The sequence below is a fragment of the Schistocerca nitens genome, chromosome 8 (assembly GCF_023898315.1).
Source record: "Schistocerca nitens isolate TAMUIC-IGC-003100 chromosome 8, iqSchNite1.1, whole genome shotgun sequence".
NCBI lineage: Eukaryota > Metazoa > Arthropoda > Insecta > Orthoptera > Acrididae > Schistocerca > Schistocerca nitens.
In genome coordinates, this window is record NC_064621.1 from 555,455,778 (window position 1) to 555,474,686 (window position 18,909).

General features: G+C 35.8%; 1 protein-coding gene across 2 annotated transcripts in view; it reads left to right on the plus strand.

The window, feature by feature from the left end:
• The first annotated feature begins 13,179 nt into the window (after positions 1-13,179).
• Positions 13,180-18,909, plus strand: part of LOC126198741 (protein AMN1 homolog) — an 80,983-nt gene continuing 75,253 nt past the window's right edge. For both annotated transcript variants that reach the window (XM_049935291.1, XM_049935290.1), the window contains exon 1: positions 13,180-13,359. In XM_049935291.1, coding sequence (XP_049791248.1) covers positions 13,334-13,359 — 26 coding nt within the window. In that variant the 5' untranslated portion in view covers positions 13,180-13,333. The remainder of the gene's footprint in view (positions 13,360-18,909) is intronic.

Sequence of the window (18,909 nt, forward strand, 5' to 3'; positions counted from 1 at the left end):
GGGGACGTTTCATAAACTAAAGACATTAAAAGTTGGTCTACTAGATGCAGTGATATGTTTCAGTGATGGAGCGATAGGAAGGTTGGAAGTTCTGAGACATTTAGGCATAAAATGTGGCTTTAATATGGAAGATCAATTGCTTGCATGTGACAGACAACAGGTGCATCTAGCTGAAAAATTCGCTCTTCGAGTTACCAAAAAAGCAAGAAGTGCTAAAACGAATGCCAGGAGGAAGCTTGAAGATGAAAAAATGCTGCAGTATGAACAGTATGCATCAGGAATATTCTGAGGCCCAGTTTTATTGGATTCTTATCTTCAAATGCAGTTCCTGCAAGTTGTATTTTTCGGAATACAGGTACAAATATGTCGTAAAGTTTATAAAGCATTGCTCTAATTTTTTCTGTAACTAGCAATATTCCGTACTTATATAGTAGACCTAAGCTTTATTGCATAATCACCTAAATTATAGAAAAAGTATCACTTTTATTAGGAAAAATGTTATAAAAATTAAAATGTGAGATGTGATTTTTTTATCCTAGTTATATACATAATAGGTGGAATTAAATAGGAATAGTACCTCAGCCATCATGTCATGCATATCTGGTAAAAATTTGTTTCCTTCAAATTTATGACCTTGAATTAAATGGTACCTCAATTTGAGGAAGCATTTTGGAAAAATTTGCATCAGTTTTTTTTGTATTTTTTCAATAACCCAACTAGATTTAAAAATATTCAAAATACTTCTAATTTGTTTAGAAAGTGTGATGCATTACCTGATATCAACAAAAAATATGTGAAGAATATACATTATAAACAGTGCGTGAAAGAAATAGGTGTTGATTTTGGCATGATATTGAGCCAGAAAGGTAAGTTGTATGCTTAAACAATCGTTCTTGAGTATAATAATTTAATATGTTAAAATAATTGTGTCAACAAATGATACTTTAAGTTTCTTTCATTCATTGATATAAATTTATAGAATTAGGATTATAACTAAGTCTTAACATTTCTTCACAATTAGGATGTCTATCTTCGATTCTATACAATTGTTTTTGTAAATTTATTCATTATGTTCTAATGACATAATAAGAATATTCAGAATCATTGTCAAACACTTTTAAAAGAATATAAGTAGGTCTCAAATTTTCATTTACTGTTTGATAAACAACATAAGGTAATAAAGTATTTATTTCTTTGTTGCTTTCATATATAGTTACTGAACCAATATAAAGTGTTTCTCTCAAATTTAATATTTGTTCCTCCTCTAATTTAATGATTTCTTCATTTTTATATAATTTTCGTAGTTGTTCTCCACCATAATTTTTATGATTTTTCTGATCTTTATAGGAAGGCATTACTTCTTTTCTAATTTAATATTCTCCATATTTTCGAATTGATGGCAAAACTTCTTGATAAACCCAATCTTGAAAATTTTCTGCTGATCTCATTCTTGATTTCATGATTAATGAATATAGTTCAGTTTCATTAAAGAATTTTGTTTCAGAATACAAGGGGAACGAATAGTTCCCCTTGAAGTTATTATAATTAATATGATGTTTTTCTCTAACATGATCTCTAATTGCCTTTCTTGTGTTTGTAAATTCAAAAGTTAGCAACATCTTTTGCTTTAAACCATGGATTACTCTTTAATCAATAATGATAAACACTTCCTTATTGTGACATGTAAGATTGCTGATGAATATGTCCCTAATCTACTCCATTTAATAGAAAATTTGTTATTACATTTTTTATTTCCCTAATAAATATTTTCTATGTAAATGTATAGTTTTAACATCAAGGAGAGCGTCTTGTATCAAATTCATATTTTGCAAATGTTGTAAGACTGAGAAGTGAACTGATAATTTTACTTCACAGACACATACAAAAATGGATATAGAACAATATGTAGACAAGTGTAAAGGAATATCATGTAAAAAAGTATAATAGTAAACAAATTCCTTGTGTATATGGTCAAAAATATTTCTAAATTTTATAATACAAACCATTAAAAATTCTGAGTGAAGCACATTCGAAAATATTACTATCGATGAATAATGGTCAAAAACAAGACATTGATACATCGACAAAAAGTATGACAAGCTTGTCAAGCAATTAAAAGCTTAGATTCTTTCTATGTTAATCCATCACATAAAGATAATCACAACAATAAATGTACAAATGTGCTTAATATTTAAATATGTATTAAATAATATATCTTAATAGTCGACATTTTGGAAGTTATATTTTACAAATATAATGAGTTTTTCCCTATAGATAGGAAATCCAAATAGAGAAATTAACAGTTGTTTGACTTCGTGATTATTGTAAAAGAAATAATTTATGATGTTATAGTTAATCAAATAAAGGTGATGTAATTACATTTATTAGTAGACATCAACTAATGCAAGCAAAAATTTAAAGGGATGATGATTTTTTTTAATTATGAAGGTAAATCTTTAACAGAAATATTTCCAGTTTCTAACGATGTGTTTGCGAAAAATTAGGACTACCGTTTTATATTGATTTAGTTGAGAATTCAAGAGACAGAAGAACAGTTCACGATTATCTAGGTGTTAATACATTTGGAAGCAGATTACAAACTACAAATTTTCCAAATAGTATAAAATCAATTAAACCTAATCATTTCTTTACCACCGTAACACCAAAAATTATGAAAATTGTAAAAGGCATTTAAGAATACCGTGTGGTCTGAAAGTAACATTTAAACTTTTTTTGTGAGTACCAAATGCAGACAATTAGAAATAGTATGGAATCTCATATCGAGACAGATAACTATAAGATTACAAATGAAAGAGAATTAATTAAAAAATTTAAATCTGGTAAACAAAATATTTTTTGAAGAATAGGTTATTGTCAAGTGGGTTGATCAGGATGGAAGTTAAACAAAATATCAGATTACAGATAGTAATTAATAGATACTTTCCATTGAGACCACCATCTCACATTTAATTTCCAGATCAACTAAAAAATAAAAATTCATGTATTAATGCAAAAAACAAAGATGAAAGATGTTTTGTGTGGGCTATAAAATCTTTTTATATCCTGTAGCTAAAAATTCAGAAAGAGTTACAAAATATAGAAATGTTGGTCTTGATCTCGATTAGAAACTTGAAAAATTTTGAATTTCCTGTAGTTGTTGATAATAGTTCAAAATCGTGTGTACAATTAATGTGTTTATTAATGTTTATTCATTTGATAGGATATAAAATGCACCCATTCAAATTTACAAAATGTAAGAGAGAGAAACATGTAAATCTCCTTTATTTCCAGGATGGAATTAATTCACATTATTGTTATATAAAGAACTTATCTAGACTTGTTTCGAGTCAAATTAGTAAACATGAAGAATCAAAATTTAGGTCTGATTTATGTTTACTGCCTTTCACTGGTAAAGAAAAATTAGATAATCACACATAAAACCTGTTTAATTAACAAACCATTAAAAGGTAGATATGCCAAATGAAGATTCATATGTTCTTTTTAAAAATTATCGACATGCACAAAAAGTTCAATTTGTTATTTATGCTGATTTTAATGTTTATTGTTGAAGATGAACAACTATCAACCGAATCCATAAAATTCATATACAATAAAACATAAAAAACATGAAGCAAGTGGATTCTGTTACTATATTAAATATATAAGTGTACACTATTAAGATACTGCCATTTATAGAGGACAAAATTATCATAAGATGTTTACTGACTGTAGTCAAAAAGATGTTGAAGATACTGGAATAATTTATTCTGAAATTGAAGAAATGAAACCGTTAACTCCTGCCGAACAATCAAGACATAAAAATATGAAGTTTACATGCTGTGTAAATGCCATTGTTCACAGAAAAATAAAAAAGTTCAACATCATTATCATTTACCTGGAAAATATATTAGTCCATTATTTAACAAATGAAATTTACAGTTAAATCATACGAGTTTTGTAAAAATTTATTAACATAATTTATCAGGATGTGATTCGCACCTGATTGTGAAAGAACTTGGTTATGAAAAAAGAAATATATTTAATGCCAATTAATGAAGTGTGCTAAGAGAGCGGAAAGTATGAAAATTAGATTTATTGACACATTTTAGTGTATGGCTTCTTCACTCGATAAACTTTCATAAAATTTGAAGAAAGACCAAATGAAAAACTTTAGAAATATTTTACAGAAGAGTTTTTTAATCTCATGATCAGAATCTGATTCTTGGAAGAATTTTGAAGAGGCACAATTACCAACAAAAGAAGAATTTTATAATAAACTGAATGACTGTGAAATAAGTGCTGAACCTTAAAACATGCAAAAATGTCTGGGAAAATTTAATGTTAAAAGTTTTGGTTAATATCATGATCTGTGTCTTAAAATGGATATATTGTTATTATCCACTGTATTTGAAAATTTTAAGAAAACTACTATAAAAGCATGTGATCTTGATCCCTCTTGAAATTTTACAGCATCAGAATTATCTGGGGATGGAATAATAAACATGACTAAATAACCATTAAATTTATTACATAATTGTGATGTGATTTTAATAGTGGAAAAGGGAATAAGAGGAGAAGTATCAGAGTGTTGTAAAATAGAAGTTAAAGCAAACAATAAATATATGAAGGATTTTGATAGTAAAAACATATCAAATTATGTAGCTTCTGTAGATGCGAATAATTTATATGCTTATACTATGAGCCAATATTTACCATATTGTGGATTTGAATGGGATGAACCAAATCATTTCGATTGTATAAAAAGTAAGAGAAACATCAGATACTGCTAAAATTGGATATGTTTTTGAAGTAGATTTAGAATGTCCAAAGGAATTACATGATTTACATAACGATTTACTATTAGCTCCTGAAAATAATATTGTACCAGGATCTAAAGTAAGCAAATCGCTGACTACTCTGAATGACAATATAATTATGTAGTTCACTATAGAAATCTTAAATGGTGTCTGTCTCTTGGAATGAAGACTACAAAAATACATGGAGTACTAAAATTCAATCAATCGAATTGGTTGAAGAACTATAGAGATCTAAATACAGAAATGAGAACTAAAGCCAAATATGATTTAGAAAAAAAATCGATAAACTGATGAATAATTCAGTATTTGGTAAGACAATGGAAAACATTAGAAACAGAATTGATGTAAAATTAGTATCAGATTTAGATAAATGTGATCTCACAGATAAACAAAACTTTAAAGGAAGAACTATATTCAATGAAAATCTTGCTGCTATTCATATGAATAAAACAAAAATTATATTTAGTAAACCAGTCTATGTTGGAGTGTGTATACTTGATTTATCTAAAGAACTGATGTATGATTTTCATTACAGAATAACGAAAGCAAAGCAATATTGTGTTGAGTTATCAAGATGTGGACAAGTATCTCTACAAGTGAAGATTTTATTGAAGACATGAAAACAATGATTGATAAATTTGATGCTAGTGATTATGCTAAAAATAATATTTATGTTATTCCACAGGTTAACAAGAAAGTTTTAGAAAACTGAAAGATATATAATGGAAAAGTAATGGAAGAATTTTGTGGTTTGAGAGCAAAAATTTACACTTATAAAGTTGGTGATAAAATAGAGAAGAAATCGAACGAGTTAAGGGATGTGTTGTTAAAAATAGAAGAAGCTTAGAAGATTATAAAGATTGTTTGTTTAACAGTAGAGAACAGTACAGAAAAAGGAATATCATTTGAAGTTCAAAACATGAAAGATAGACAGCTGGAATAAACAAGGAAGTGTTGAGTCCTCGTGATGACATCAAATTTGTTTTGGAAAATAAAATAGATACGTTACCAGATTGGCATTACAAATTTTAAAAATTGTAATAAAAATTTTTCAATGTAAATGGAGACTCTAATCAAGAAGTTCAACAATGTAATTGTCTTTAAAGAGATTCAAAAATTAAGTCACTCAGAGATGAATGTTTATATAACATTACTGGATGTGAATCTTTAAATTCTACATATGTAGAAAAAAATTTGTGGAACTTAATTGTGAGGTTAAGATTATGTTACCACAAAAGTTTTACAATACTGATTGGGACCTTCAATTAACTGAAGTATTATAATATAATTACTGATTGGTACCTTCAATTAATTGAAACAGAATTGATGAAACTGAAATATAAATGAATGAAGAAATTAAAAATAGAAATAAGGAATTTCATGATTTGGAGTTCATTCTGTGATTTTTTTTAAATTTTATTTTTCCTATTAAATTTTATAATATTTAACTGGACAGTGTTTTCTGTCTATAGAGAAAGAATATTAATGACCTTCATAAAGATAAGTAGCGAAAAGATGGATATCATTGGACTTGTAAGGAATGTGCATGTTATTACCAGATAATTAAGTTTAGATGTGAATGTGGTAAAACTGAAAGTAAGTCTTATCTCTTACATTCACCTTTTATAACAAAATACACTGTACTGGAGAGCCAGTAACATTTTAATATGAATTATTGTTAGTGAGAGAGAATTAAATTTTTTCTTACATGCACCTTTTGTTTTAAAAAATATATAATTTATTTTCTTACATTCACCTTTTTTATGAAAAAAACGATTATTTTGCAATAGGTGAAAATGATAGGAAAAATACCCATTTTTATTAATTTTCTAAGTAATATATTATAATTAGTATTTTTAAATGAAATTAAGTGAGTTAGAGCTAAAAATGTGATCTATAACCTACATACCAGTACCTGTATATTTACTAGGATTACCACATATGCTTAATGTCAGCATGCAGGCGGTATTTGTTTTTGATATATCAGAAGAGAGGGATGTGGTAAAATCTTACCGTATTTTCTACCAGGTGATGTTAACTAAGTTTTAAGAGTACATAGTTTTTCTGTGTTGGATGATACAAAATAACAAGGAGGGAGAGAATGTTTGGGTGACAAAGATGAACCCAACCTGAAAACGCAGATATCCTTCAGACTGCAGAACCTATATAAGAAATACCACTATAACTGCTCATACTGTCTTTTCTGCTACCTCGTGTTGCAGGACAAAGATTCGTTTGGCGCTGGCCTTACACATTGTACACCGCGCAACGACAACTGGTTTCCATTTCCACCTAGTGGTCAGAACACGGTATGTCCACATTAACTAAGTTCCAGGGGGATGCAGTAGGTGGTAGATATAGCGCTTTCCGATTTCCACTCAGTTCCGACTTAAACTGGAACAATCATATAGATGAAGTTGCACAGCAGGTGGGGCAGATACTGAGGAATAGTTGAAAGATGCAGAGAGATTGTGTAAAACCACAGTAGAGTTTCGCTCTATCGGGTCCTTAGCTGATAGCTTTGGAAAGGTGACTCATTTCAAGATACGATTGTGCCACAAATATGATTCACCAGTGGCTGTAATCTTTAAACGACATCTCCATAGGATCCAACGCAACTGTGTGGTTGAATGGAGAGACCTGATTCCAAATCGCAGACAGAATTTCTACCAGAACGTGTAACACTATAGATCCGAAAAGCCAGTTTACATTTCTTATAACTTCAGTCTAGCGTTGCATTTAAGCGAAACCTCACATAGCATGCCATCTACTGTATATTATCATTCTCACTCAACTGTCATCCTCTCTCACCTAGAATCCTGTGGATGTATCGCAGAACCTCTGTTACACAGTCTACATGGTATACGTTACAAATGTTGTTTGTTAGCGTGGGAAATATCTAGCAGCAGCATGAGGGAGTAGCAAATATTGGCTTAATACCACATTCCTTACCCTAATCACTTTCTGAATTCGGTGAGAAGTTCATTTTATTACAAGCTTTCACCGGTGGCGACGTGCACCTGCACTTTCAGTCTGTTGATGCACACCCCTGTGAGCACTGTCCATATTCAGTGTCGCAGTATTTGTGTGGAACACCATCTCATTCAGAAGCAATACCATACCTCGATTTATAAACCATGTATAGTTTTTAACATGGATATAATTAACTATACTTGTGTTCCCAGAGCACCAAGACCGCTTTTTATGCAGGGTAACAGTAACATAGTCGTTACGATCGTGTTTCTAACAGCTGGTCGCTTATAAGACGATTACCTCTCTCTTCCTAAGACACACTGGAGCGTGTAAATCAATTGCGGATTTTCGCTCAGTGTTGTTTCGTGCCACCAGCGTTCAGTTCTTAGCAAAGTATCGTACATAGTAGGGGAAGTGTAAAGATTTGCTGTGATCAGCAGGCTTATAAAGTATGTGTTGGGTTGTCAAGTTACTGTGGTCAGTCTTCCGATATGTGCAAAGATAATGACTATGTCCGGTGGTATGAGAGGTATGGATTTGATGTGGAAAACTACGATTTCAGAGCATCGATAACCGTAAGGGAAATGAAATATTTTATGTGGAAAATTATGACCACTCATAAGGAGGATATAGATATTGATATCTCAACGTGAGATTCGTCCCAGAGCCACATCCTTCAGGGGGAGGTATTTCCGATACTTTTGCTCATTATAGAATGTCACCAGATTGGGGTTATAATCGTAATATTTAATTGTAATTATAGTGATGAACTATAGTATAGTAGATTCTGCCATTCATCTGGGTACATGTCGGAGGTAGCCAGTGACCAGAACGAATTGTCATTTCTGGCTGGGGCTGTCGCGATTGGAAAGTACAAAGAAAAATTCTGACTGGCCTGCTAGTCGGTTCTTGCCCACAGCCATGGGGATAACTCCTGGCGGCGGCCCTCACGGCGGCCTCTGGATAGCTGAATAGTGAACTAATACTCAGGATGTGTTGGGCTGCCTCCGCGATAGTGTATATTGTATGTATTCTCCCTGGAAAACTGAGCGATTCGATGTAGATCACTACTAAGTGTTGCTGCTGGCTGTATTAATAACATCCGAATTTCTACCACTCCAATCATCCCTGGATGCCCTCCATGGCCTTGGTGGTGCACTCAGGCAGACAAGTGCGTTCACAATTGCGGCTATAGTTCATGGCGGCAGTAGACTCCAGCCTCTGAGCGTTGGTGCTGACAGTGTACGAGGGGACAGGTGTGCTGTGTGTGGACATCTGGGAGGTGAGTCGGCTGTATGTAGGAGTGCTTTCAGCGATCTCAGCCATCTAGCCACGACAACTACTAGGATCGTGGTTTAGTGCTTCTCAGTACAGTGCAGTGCCTCTGTCTTGTAGTGGTATTTGTTGTTGTTAGTATCCTATCACGTGGTAGACCCTTTCCTCCTCTGTCCTCTTCCTTTTGTATCTGAGAGAACAAACTTATGAATTCTACAGTGCTTTATAAAAGCCAGTGACCAGAGCGACTTGTCGTTTCTGGCTGGGGCTGTCGCGGTTGGAAAGTACAAATGTGACACGATAAATTCTCCCAAAATTTGATATTCCAACTATCATTTTACACAGCATTGCTTCCAATCAACATGCCAAATTCCCTATTGGTCAATTTATTCTTTCAAATAGTGGTACTGCGAGCACACACATCAACCAATTCCTCTGCAGATTGTATGAGGACATAGCATGCAGTTGAGCTGAAATCTGAAATTCTCAGCTTCCTCCAACATAATGGACTTCTTACCAAACGATGTAACTGTGCCAGTATCCACCAACATCTACACATCTACACCTACATCTGCGTGGTTACTCTGCTGTTCACAATAAAGTGTCTGGCAGAGGGTTCAATGAACCACCTTCAAGCTGTCTCTCTACCATTACACTCTCGAACGGCAGGCGGGAAAAATGAGCACTTACATTTTTCTGTGCGAGCCCTGATTTCTCTTATTTTATCGTGGTGCTCATTTCTCCCTATGTACATGAGTGCCAACAGAATGTTTTCGCAATCGGAGGAGAAAACTGGTGATTGAAATTTCATGAGAAGATCCCATCACAACGAAAAACGCCTTTGTTTTAATGATTGCCATTCCAATTCATGTATCATGTCTGTGACACTATCTCCCCTATTTCGCGATAATACAAAAAGAGCTGCCCTTCTTTGTACTTTTTCGATCTCATTCGTCAGTCCCACCTGATTCGGATCCCACACCACACAGTAACACTCCAGAATAGGGAGAACAAGCGTGGTGGAAGCAGTCTCTTTAGTAGATCTGTTGCACCTTCTAAGTGTTCTGCCAGTGAATCACAGTCTTTGGTTTACTCTACCTACAATATTATCTATGTCATCGTTCCAATTTAGGTTATTTGTAATTGCAATCCCTAAGTATGTAGCTGAATTTACAGCCTTCAGATTTGTGTGACCTATCGTGTAATCGAAATTTAGCTGATTTCTTTTAGTACTCAAGTAAATAACTTCACACTTTTCTTTATACAGGGTCAATTGCCACTTTCCGCACCATACAGATATCTTATCTAAATCATTATGCAAGTCGTTTTGATCATCTGATGACTTTACAAGACCGTAAATGACAGCATCATCTGCAAACAATCTAAGACGGCTACTCAGATTGTCTCCTATGTCGCTAATACAGATCAGGAACAATAGAGGGCCTATAAACTTCCATGGGGAACGCCAGATATTACTTCTGTTTTACTCGATGACTTTCCGTCTATTACCACGAACTGTGACCTTTCTGACAGGAAATCACGAATCCAGTCACATAACTGAGGGAGTTCAGTTAGAAGACTCTTGTGAGGAACGGTGTCGAAAGCCTTCTGGAAATCTAAAAATATGGAATCAATTTGACATCCCTGTCGATAGCACTCATTACTTCATGAGTATAAAGAGCTAGTTGTGTTTCGCAAGAACGGTATTTTCTGAATCCGTGCTGACTATGTGTCAATTAATTGTTCTCTTTGAGGTACTTCATAATGTTAGAATACAGTATATGTTCCAAAACCCTACTGCAAATCGACGTTAGTGATATAGGCCTATAATTCAGCGGATTACTCCTACTTCCCTTTTTGGGTATTGGTGTGACTTGAGCAATTTTCCAGTATTGAGGTACGGATCTTTCAGTGAGCGAGTGGTTGTACATGATTGCTAAATATGGAGCTATTTTATCAGCATACTCTGACAGGAACCTGGCTGGTATACAGTCTGGACCGGAGGCCTTGCCTTTATTAAGTGATTTAATCTGCTTTGTTACACCTAGGATATCTACTTCTATGTTTCTCATCTTGGCAGTTGTTCTTGATTGGAATTCAGGAATATTTACTTCGTCTTCTTTGGTGAAGGAGTTTCGGAAAACCATGTTTAATAACTCTGCTTTAGTGGACTGTCATCAGTGACTTCACCGTTGTTATCGCGCAGTGAAGGTATTGATTACGTCTTGCCACTGGTGTGTTTTATGTATGACCAGAATCTCTTTGGATTTTCTGCCAGATTTTGAGACAAAATTTCGTTGTGGAAATTATTAAAAGCGTCTCGCATTGAAGTACGCGCTATATTTCGACCTTCTGTAAAACTTTGCCAATCTTGGGGATTTTGCGTTCTTTTAAATTTGGCATGCTTTTTTCGCTTCTTCTGCAACAACGATCTGACATGTTATGTATACCATGGGGGATCAGTACCATCATTTATTAATGTATGTGGTATATATCTCTCAATTGCTGTCGATACTATCTTTCTGTAAACATTCCACAACTTTCCTACACTTACATGATCAGATCGGAAGGAGCGAAGACTGTCTCTTAAAAAGGCGCTAAGAGCATTTTTATCAGGTTTTTTAAATAGATATGCTTTGCGTTTCTTTTTGATGGTTGTAGGTGTTACGGTATTCGGCCTAGCAGCAACTGCCTTGTGGTCGCTAATCCCTGTATTTGTCACAATACTCACTATCTGTCCAGGATTATTTGTTGCTAAAAGGTCAAGTATGCTTTCGCAACCATTTACGCTTCGAGTGGGCTCATGAACTAATTGTTCAAAATAATTTTCTGAGAAAGCATTCATTATAATTTCGGATGACGTTTTATGCCTGCCGCTGGCTTTAAACGAATAATTTTTCCAGCATATCGAGGGTAGATTGAAGTCACCACCGACTATATTGTATGAGCGGGGTACTTATTTGAAATGAGACTCAAGTTTTCTTTGAACTCTTCAGCAACTATATCTTCTGAATCGGTGAGCCGATAAAATGATTCAATTAATAGTTTAGTCCAGAACGAGATTTTCACTCTGCAGCGGAGTGTGCGCTGATATGAAACTTCCTGACAGATTAAAACTGTGTGCTGGACCGAAACTCGTACTCGGGACCGTTGCCTTTTGCAGGCAAGTGCTCTACCAACTGAGCTATCCAAGCACGACTCACGACCCGTCCTCACAGTTTCAATTCTGCAAGTACTTCGTCTCCTACCTTCCAAACTTCACAGAAGTTCTTCTGCGAAACCTGCAGAACTAGCACTCCTGGAAGATTTCAGCATTAATAATGAGGCCCAATTTCATGGCTATTGTGACACGCAAGAAGAAATTCATTAACTTCTGATGGAGCTGAAACGGAATGGCGAGTAGTGAGAAGTAGCACTCACCTGTCAAAATATCTAGTGATGCGTCCAGAAGTAAGTTATTAACTGTCTCACTTTATTTCTGTCGGAACTGTGTTGCCCTCTGCAGACAGTATGTTTACAGTGATCTGTTCATCGCGTCCTTCCACTCCGTTGGCGGTCTGTGCGAAGGATTTCGTAAACCGACTTCCCACTACCGCTTTTTTCACTCATGTAAACACTTCAAAATTAAATTAATTCTGGAATTACGCTTCTAGTAGCCGGTTTTCCAATTCCGCAATCGAGTTTCGTTCCCATGTAAACACATCTGGTTTTGAAACTTGTTTGGGCTGTCAGGTTTTGTCTTGTTTTTTTAAAAAAAATCGGCTAATATGGACGGAGTGGCTTTGTGTACAATGCAGCAGAAATAGAAATACTGGACTGAAGCTGTTTACATCTCGTCTATCTGAAGAGAAATAGCGGTTGTGCTGACTAAATCATAAACTGCAACAGCTGTTTTCCAGGCGCTATAATTAACTGGGCTAGCAAATCCGCTTCCGTCCTTAACATGTAAAGACGACAGCGGAAAACAGTTTCAGAAATTCGGTTTTCGTCGTCTGGAAAATGTGTCGCATGTAAACGTAATGCATTTGTAAAGTATTGTTGAACGTTTAAAGGATCCGTCAAGTGTGAATCCAAAGATGTTCCCTACCTCATATTTATTCCACATCTCTGACTTGTTGTTGGTACATTGTTTGAAAAGTAGCGCTGTATGATAGTTGTTGGGCATTGTTTAATTAATAGATCAGTCAAACCATTCATACGTTCATGAGACAGTGTATTAAGATACTAAGGTAAAAAGATTTTGCCCTGCACTGTCATCGTGACCAAGAATGCAGATCAGATCGCTGCTTCAGATGTAAGCAATTCATATTTCTCTGAACTGAAAAACTTGTTTATTTGTTTTCGAATTCTAATGATTTACGGTGTTGTAATTAATAATAAAAGAATTAACTATAGGATGAAGTGTGATGTTCACCAGAACACTTGAAGTAAGAGCAATCCTTGTGTGTTACTAGAATTATATGTTCAACTGCGAACTTGTTCAATTTTAATAATTTACGCCTAGACCTCGGACTACGCTGCAGATTAGTCTGTTGTGTCAACCAAAATGTCGAGTACATTGGTGTGGCCCTGTTTTACATTCTAGCCATGTAACTGATATGTATTGGTTATCGATCTGTGTAATGTTTGTTGATATCAATGAATTTAATATGAGATGTGAAATTCATCACACTGCTATAAGGAGATACAATTTCGATGTAGTCCCAGGTCTCTGTCAAGGATTCAGAATGGAGTTTCATATTCTGGTGTAGAGAGAAGCCCTAGAGTAGCCTGCAGTAGATTGGAAATCTGCAGATGTTGAAAAACAGTAAAAAATTATCATATTAGTCGCACCAACTATAAGTTATCGAAATAACTGGACTTTCGGCATAGGGGTTCTGGTTAACACTAATGTGCATGTTTGCAGTAAATAGAAAGCTTATAATGGTCGCTGCAGTTAGTAATGTTACATAGTGTAGTCATTTGCATGTTCTGTGGATTGTTGTACCATGTCGTAGGGTTTCTTCCCGTTCCGCACAGATATTTGGAGCACAATTAGCCTAATCTGGACTTCACAATCCCATGAGAGTGGCATGTAAAAGAGTTGTCACACATTCCCAGAGTACTCATTTAATTATTGTTCTTGAAACTTTGTAAGTAGGCTTGTTGTGTCTATCTTTACGTGTCTGCCAGTTTAGGTTCCCAGCATCACTGTGACACTCTTCAGTGGGCTGAACATTCTTGTGACCACGTGTGTTGCTCTTTCTTATATTTGTTTAATAGGCTGTCCCTCATAAGCCCTGTTGGGTAGTGTCCAACACACTTGAGCAATAATCTGCTTGTGCTTGGCCACTCATGCAGAAACATTTGAACTTCTTCCTGAAACATCATTTCTCAGAGCTTTTGCAACCAGAAACACAGTGACAAATGCTTGTTTTGTATCGTATTGTACACTTTGGTTCGTTATTGGACTTACATGAACTATTGTTATTGGGCTATAAGAACCGTGTCTCCTGTACTGCCTTATACTGCTAGTAATTGTTTCATTAACATCTTTGTGTACCTGTTAGTTTATGTAATTTGTGATGTACCAAAGCCACATTTTTGTTTGTATTACTTTTCTATTTCTTTTCAGACCATGCCCTCTTATTTTGCAGTTTCACAACTCTTTCTCACCACAAGTGTACAGTGTTAGTTTTGCATGCATTACTTTTCATTTCTGAGGACTTCTTCATGACACACTAAAGCACATACACTAATATGCACAGATAATGAGGTCCAACTGAAGTATTCGGCACTGTGTCAGCATTCACCAATGATGTAATCCTGCTGTACATATTCTGTCATATGTGAACAGTTTATTTGGATATTTGTGTGTGAAAAGAGGGCACTATGAAGCAGATATGTCACTTGAGGTGGCATTCTCATATGGTAAATTTTGATGTCAGGAAAATTGTTATGTTAATGTTTTATTTGTAAAACGCCATTGCATATGCTGGTTGTGTGGTGGTTCTAACACTGAAATTTAACAGCCGTATGGTGATAGAAGAGGTGTGTGATGTACTAAGCACCATAACTTTCCTTCAGTAGTATAGTGTGTTGAAGAACATGTTAAATGCCAAAAATGGGTGAAGTCTGTGTGAAGGGTTAAAGTTCTTCCTTCCTGCAGCTGCAGTAACATTGTATAGCATTGTTGTGGGGACAATTTGTGACATTAGATTTGGCAGGGAACCTGATTTGAAAAATCGAGACAGGTGATCCACTGTATTGATTGACTTATTGTTTGTGTCAGGCACTACCTCTCGTACATGTTGTTTTGTGTTCATGGAATGAATGTCATTGACTGTAGACATAGTGGTCCAGAACTGTAAAGGTATTCTGCCAAACATTTCCTGCGCAGACATGCTGGTATATGAAATTTGGCTGCATCTCTACTCTTCTTTACAAGTTCAGCCATCTACTAATCAAAAAGGCGAATCACAATCGGAAGTGTTTTTGACAGTACCAGACCGTAAGATTTGGACTGCCTACAGACATCCAGAGTTGCCACCACATGACTTATTCATGTTTAGGCTGCTTGAGGAAGCTTTTGGTGTAGAACACTTAAGACTGATGCAGAGAAGCGACACTTCATGCCCGATGGTCTGAGGTCATGGATCATATTTTCTTTGAAAATGATGTTGAAAATTATTTGCCTGGAGACAGAAGTGTGCTGGTAAGATGGGTGGTTGGTATAAAAAGCAAAACGAATAAGTTTGCATTAATTTTTGGTAGTATAAATGTTGTTAAGCACGGCTCAGTTGTCATTGATCGAACCTCATATAACGTAGCTTCTCTCAAATGTGACCCTGACTTTGACGTCCTAGGAAATACTATGGGAGTCAAATGCACTGCATGGTTGTCAGAGGCAGATCTTTCACTGCTTCCTTCCACTTATATATAACCAGGGTTTTAAGGAATTCTGCAGCTACATCAACAGAAGTACTTTCCAAGCTACTGTGAAGATCATGGACGAGAGTAGTACACAGCGCGTAGCGATGCTAGAAACAGGACAATAATCCACAGAACAGGATGACATCAGTGTTTAACTGAATGGAAGGCCGATAAATGATGAGTCAAGCAGACATATATGTCTGCTTGTGTCTGTGTATGTGCGGATGGATATGTGTGGGTGTGCGAGTATACCTGTCCTTTTTCCCCCCTAAGGTAAGTCTTTCCGCTCCCGGGATTGGAATGACTCCTTACCCTCTCCCTTAAAACCCACATCCTTTTGTCTTTCCCTCTCCTTCCCTCTTTCCTGATGAGGCAACAGTTTGTTGCGAAAGCTTGAATTTCGTGTGTATGTTTGTGTTTGTTTGTGTGTCTATCGACCTGCCAGCACTGAAATATATATATAAATATATATAAATCACAATAGCACATCTAAATAGAGCAATATTTCAGCTACAGACTGTCATTCTTCCACAGAGTCACCACCATTTATTACGCACTTTTGCCAATGATGAACCAGAGCCTGCATGCTGCGCTTGTAAAAATCGAAACCAGCTGAGGCTAACCATTTCCTTACAGCATGTGAATCTTCAAAATGTTCATCACATAGTCTTTCTTTCAGAGGCCCAAAAAGATGGAAGTCTCAAGGCACTAAATCGGGAATGTATGGTGGATATGATAAGACAGTCCAGCTGAATTTTGCAATGAGTTATTTGGTCGCAGAACTGGTGTGGGACCTGGCGTTATCATGTTGCAGGTGGAAGTTGGCCTTCTTCTCTGACCTTACCCTGGAAATTCAGGCTTTCAGCTTAGTCTCGTCTAGTAGCGTGCTTAATTGACAGTTTCTCCAGGCTCCAGAACATCCAGAAGAACCACACCCTGACTGTCATAGAAGGCTGTGCACGTCACTTTGCCTGCAGACAACTGTATCTTCAATTTCTTCTTTGACGGAGAATTCGGATGTTTCCATCCCATGAACTGTCTTTTGGATTCCAGCTCATAGTGGTGACACCATGTCTCATCTCCAATGATGATGCCACTCAGGAAATTGTCACATTCAGCCGCATATTAGTCCAGCAGGTCCTGACAGATTCTGATTCGATGAGTTTTTTGTTCTCCTGTTAACATCCATGGGACCCGTGTCACACACACTTTGCGATAACCAAGGTGTTCCATCACTGTTTCCAAGGCATTACAGCTGACATTCAGCTTTGTGCACAATTTCCTGGTCATTATCCTCTAATCAGCACAGATGAGTTGATCAAGATACTCTTCATTGCGAGGGATGACAGCTGTGGTTTGCCATGCACACCCTTCTCATTACCTTGAAAATGCCATACCCATCGTCTCACACAGCTCATCTCTGTTGTATCATCTCCATACACCTTTAGCAACCATCAATGCATTTCAAACAGCACAACTTCTTCAACAGTGAGGAATTCATTCACACATCACTGTTTTATAAGCACGTCTGTAGCAGACTCCAGTTTGGGACACTCCTCTGCTGGTGCCAACTACCACATAACAGGTGAACCACTTGCAAATGAAAGAGAAAGGTCAAGAATTAGCACTACACTGACGGCATTGGGCATGGACTTTTGAACTCCCCACAAAAAATAAAAAATAGGAGGATTACTTTCGAGACGACCTTCATACAGAAAGGTGTGTGCAGTACTGCAACAAAAATTTTCTATAACTAACTCAGTGGTACAGAATATCATAGGGAGGAAAGTAAAATTTTGGAAAAAAAGAAACAGAAAAAAGTTACTTTGTGACAATTACTATTTCATAGAAGAATTTCTATTATTGTAATGTAGAAAAGATGGTGGGCAGAATTATGAACGCACATCAATACATTTAACAATAATAATAAAAAACAAAAAACTTACAAATCTTCAGGATGGAGCCATATTTACAAATTAATTTGCCACGTGAATGTAGAATGACTTATTCCACATCATTATGATTTATCATCAAAAGCGTCCATCAGACGTGACACTAAGTAATTACACATTAAGGTTTCTTCCTAGGAGAGTGTTTGTGCCGGATAAGCAGTTGTTAGCATCTCACTTAAAACAAAGAACTGGCATCACTTAGTTCCAGTAAGATTGATGTAGAGGAATTATGGGCAAACTTTAAGGAGATTGTAAATTGAGGTCTAGAGAATTATGTACCAAGTACGTGGATTAAGGACGGAAAAGATCCATGATGGTTTAATAATGAAATTTGCCAGTTGCTGAGGAAGCAGAGGCTGTGACTCTCTTGGTTCAAAAGAGAACTTTCAAATTATGACGAGCAAAGGTTAATAGAGTTTCAAGCGTCTGTGAAAAGATTTACATGGAAAGCATACGGCTACCACCACCATCATCCCTTAGCAGAAGATCTGGCAGAGAACCTGAGAAAAATCTGTCCAATGTAAATCTCCAAATGGGTCTAATGCTTACTTGTTGAACAGTCTGGTGTGGCAGTTGAAGATAGCAAAACAAGCCGAAGTTTCAAAGTTCACATTCTAGAAATTGTTCATGAAGAAGAATGGTACAAACATACCATCGTTTGACCACCAAACAGATGCATAGTAATAAACATCCCTGGCCTAGAGAAACAGCTAGAGGAGTTGAGAAAAAATATGTCACCAGGTCCAGATGGAATCCCAATTTGGTTATTCAAAGAGTACTTTATGGCATTGGCCCCTTACCTGAATTGCATTTATCGTGAATCTCTCATTCAACACAAAGTCCCAACTGACTGGAAAAAATCACAGGCGATTCCAGTATATAAGAAAGGTAAAAGAATAGACCCGTAAAATTACAGACCAATATCCTTAATGTCAGTTTTCTGCAGAATCCTTGAACATATTCTCAGTTTGAATACAAAA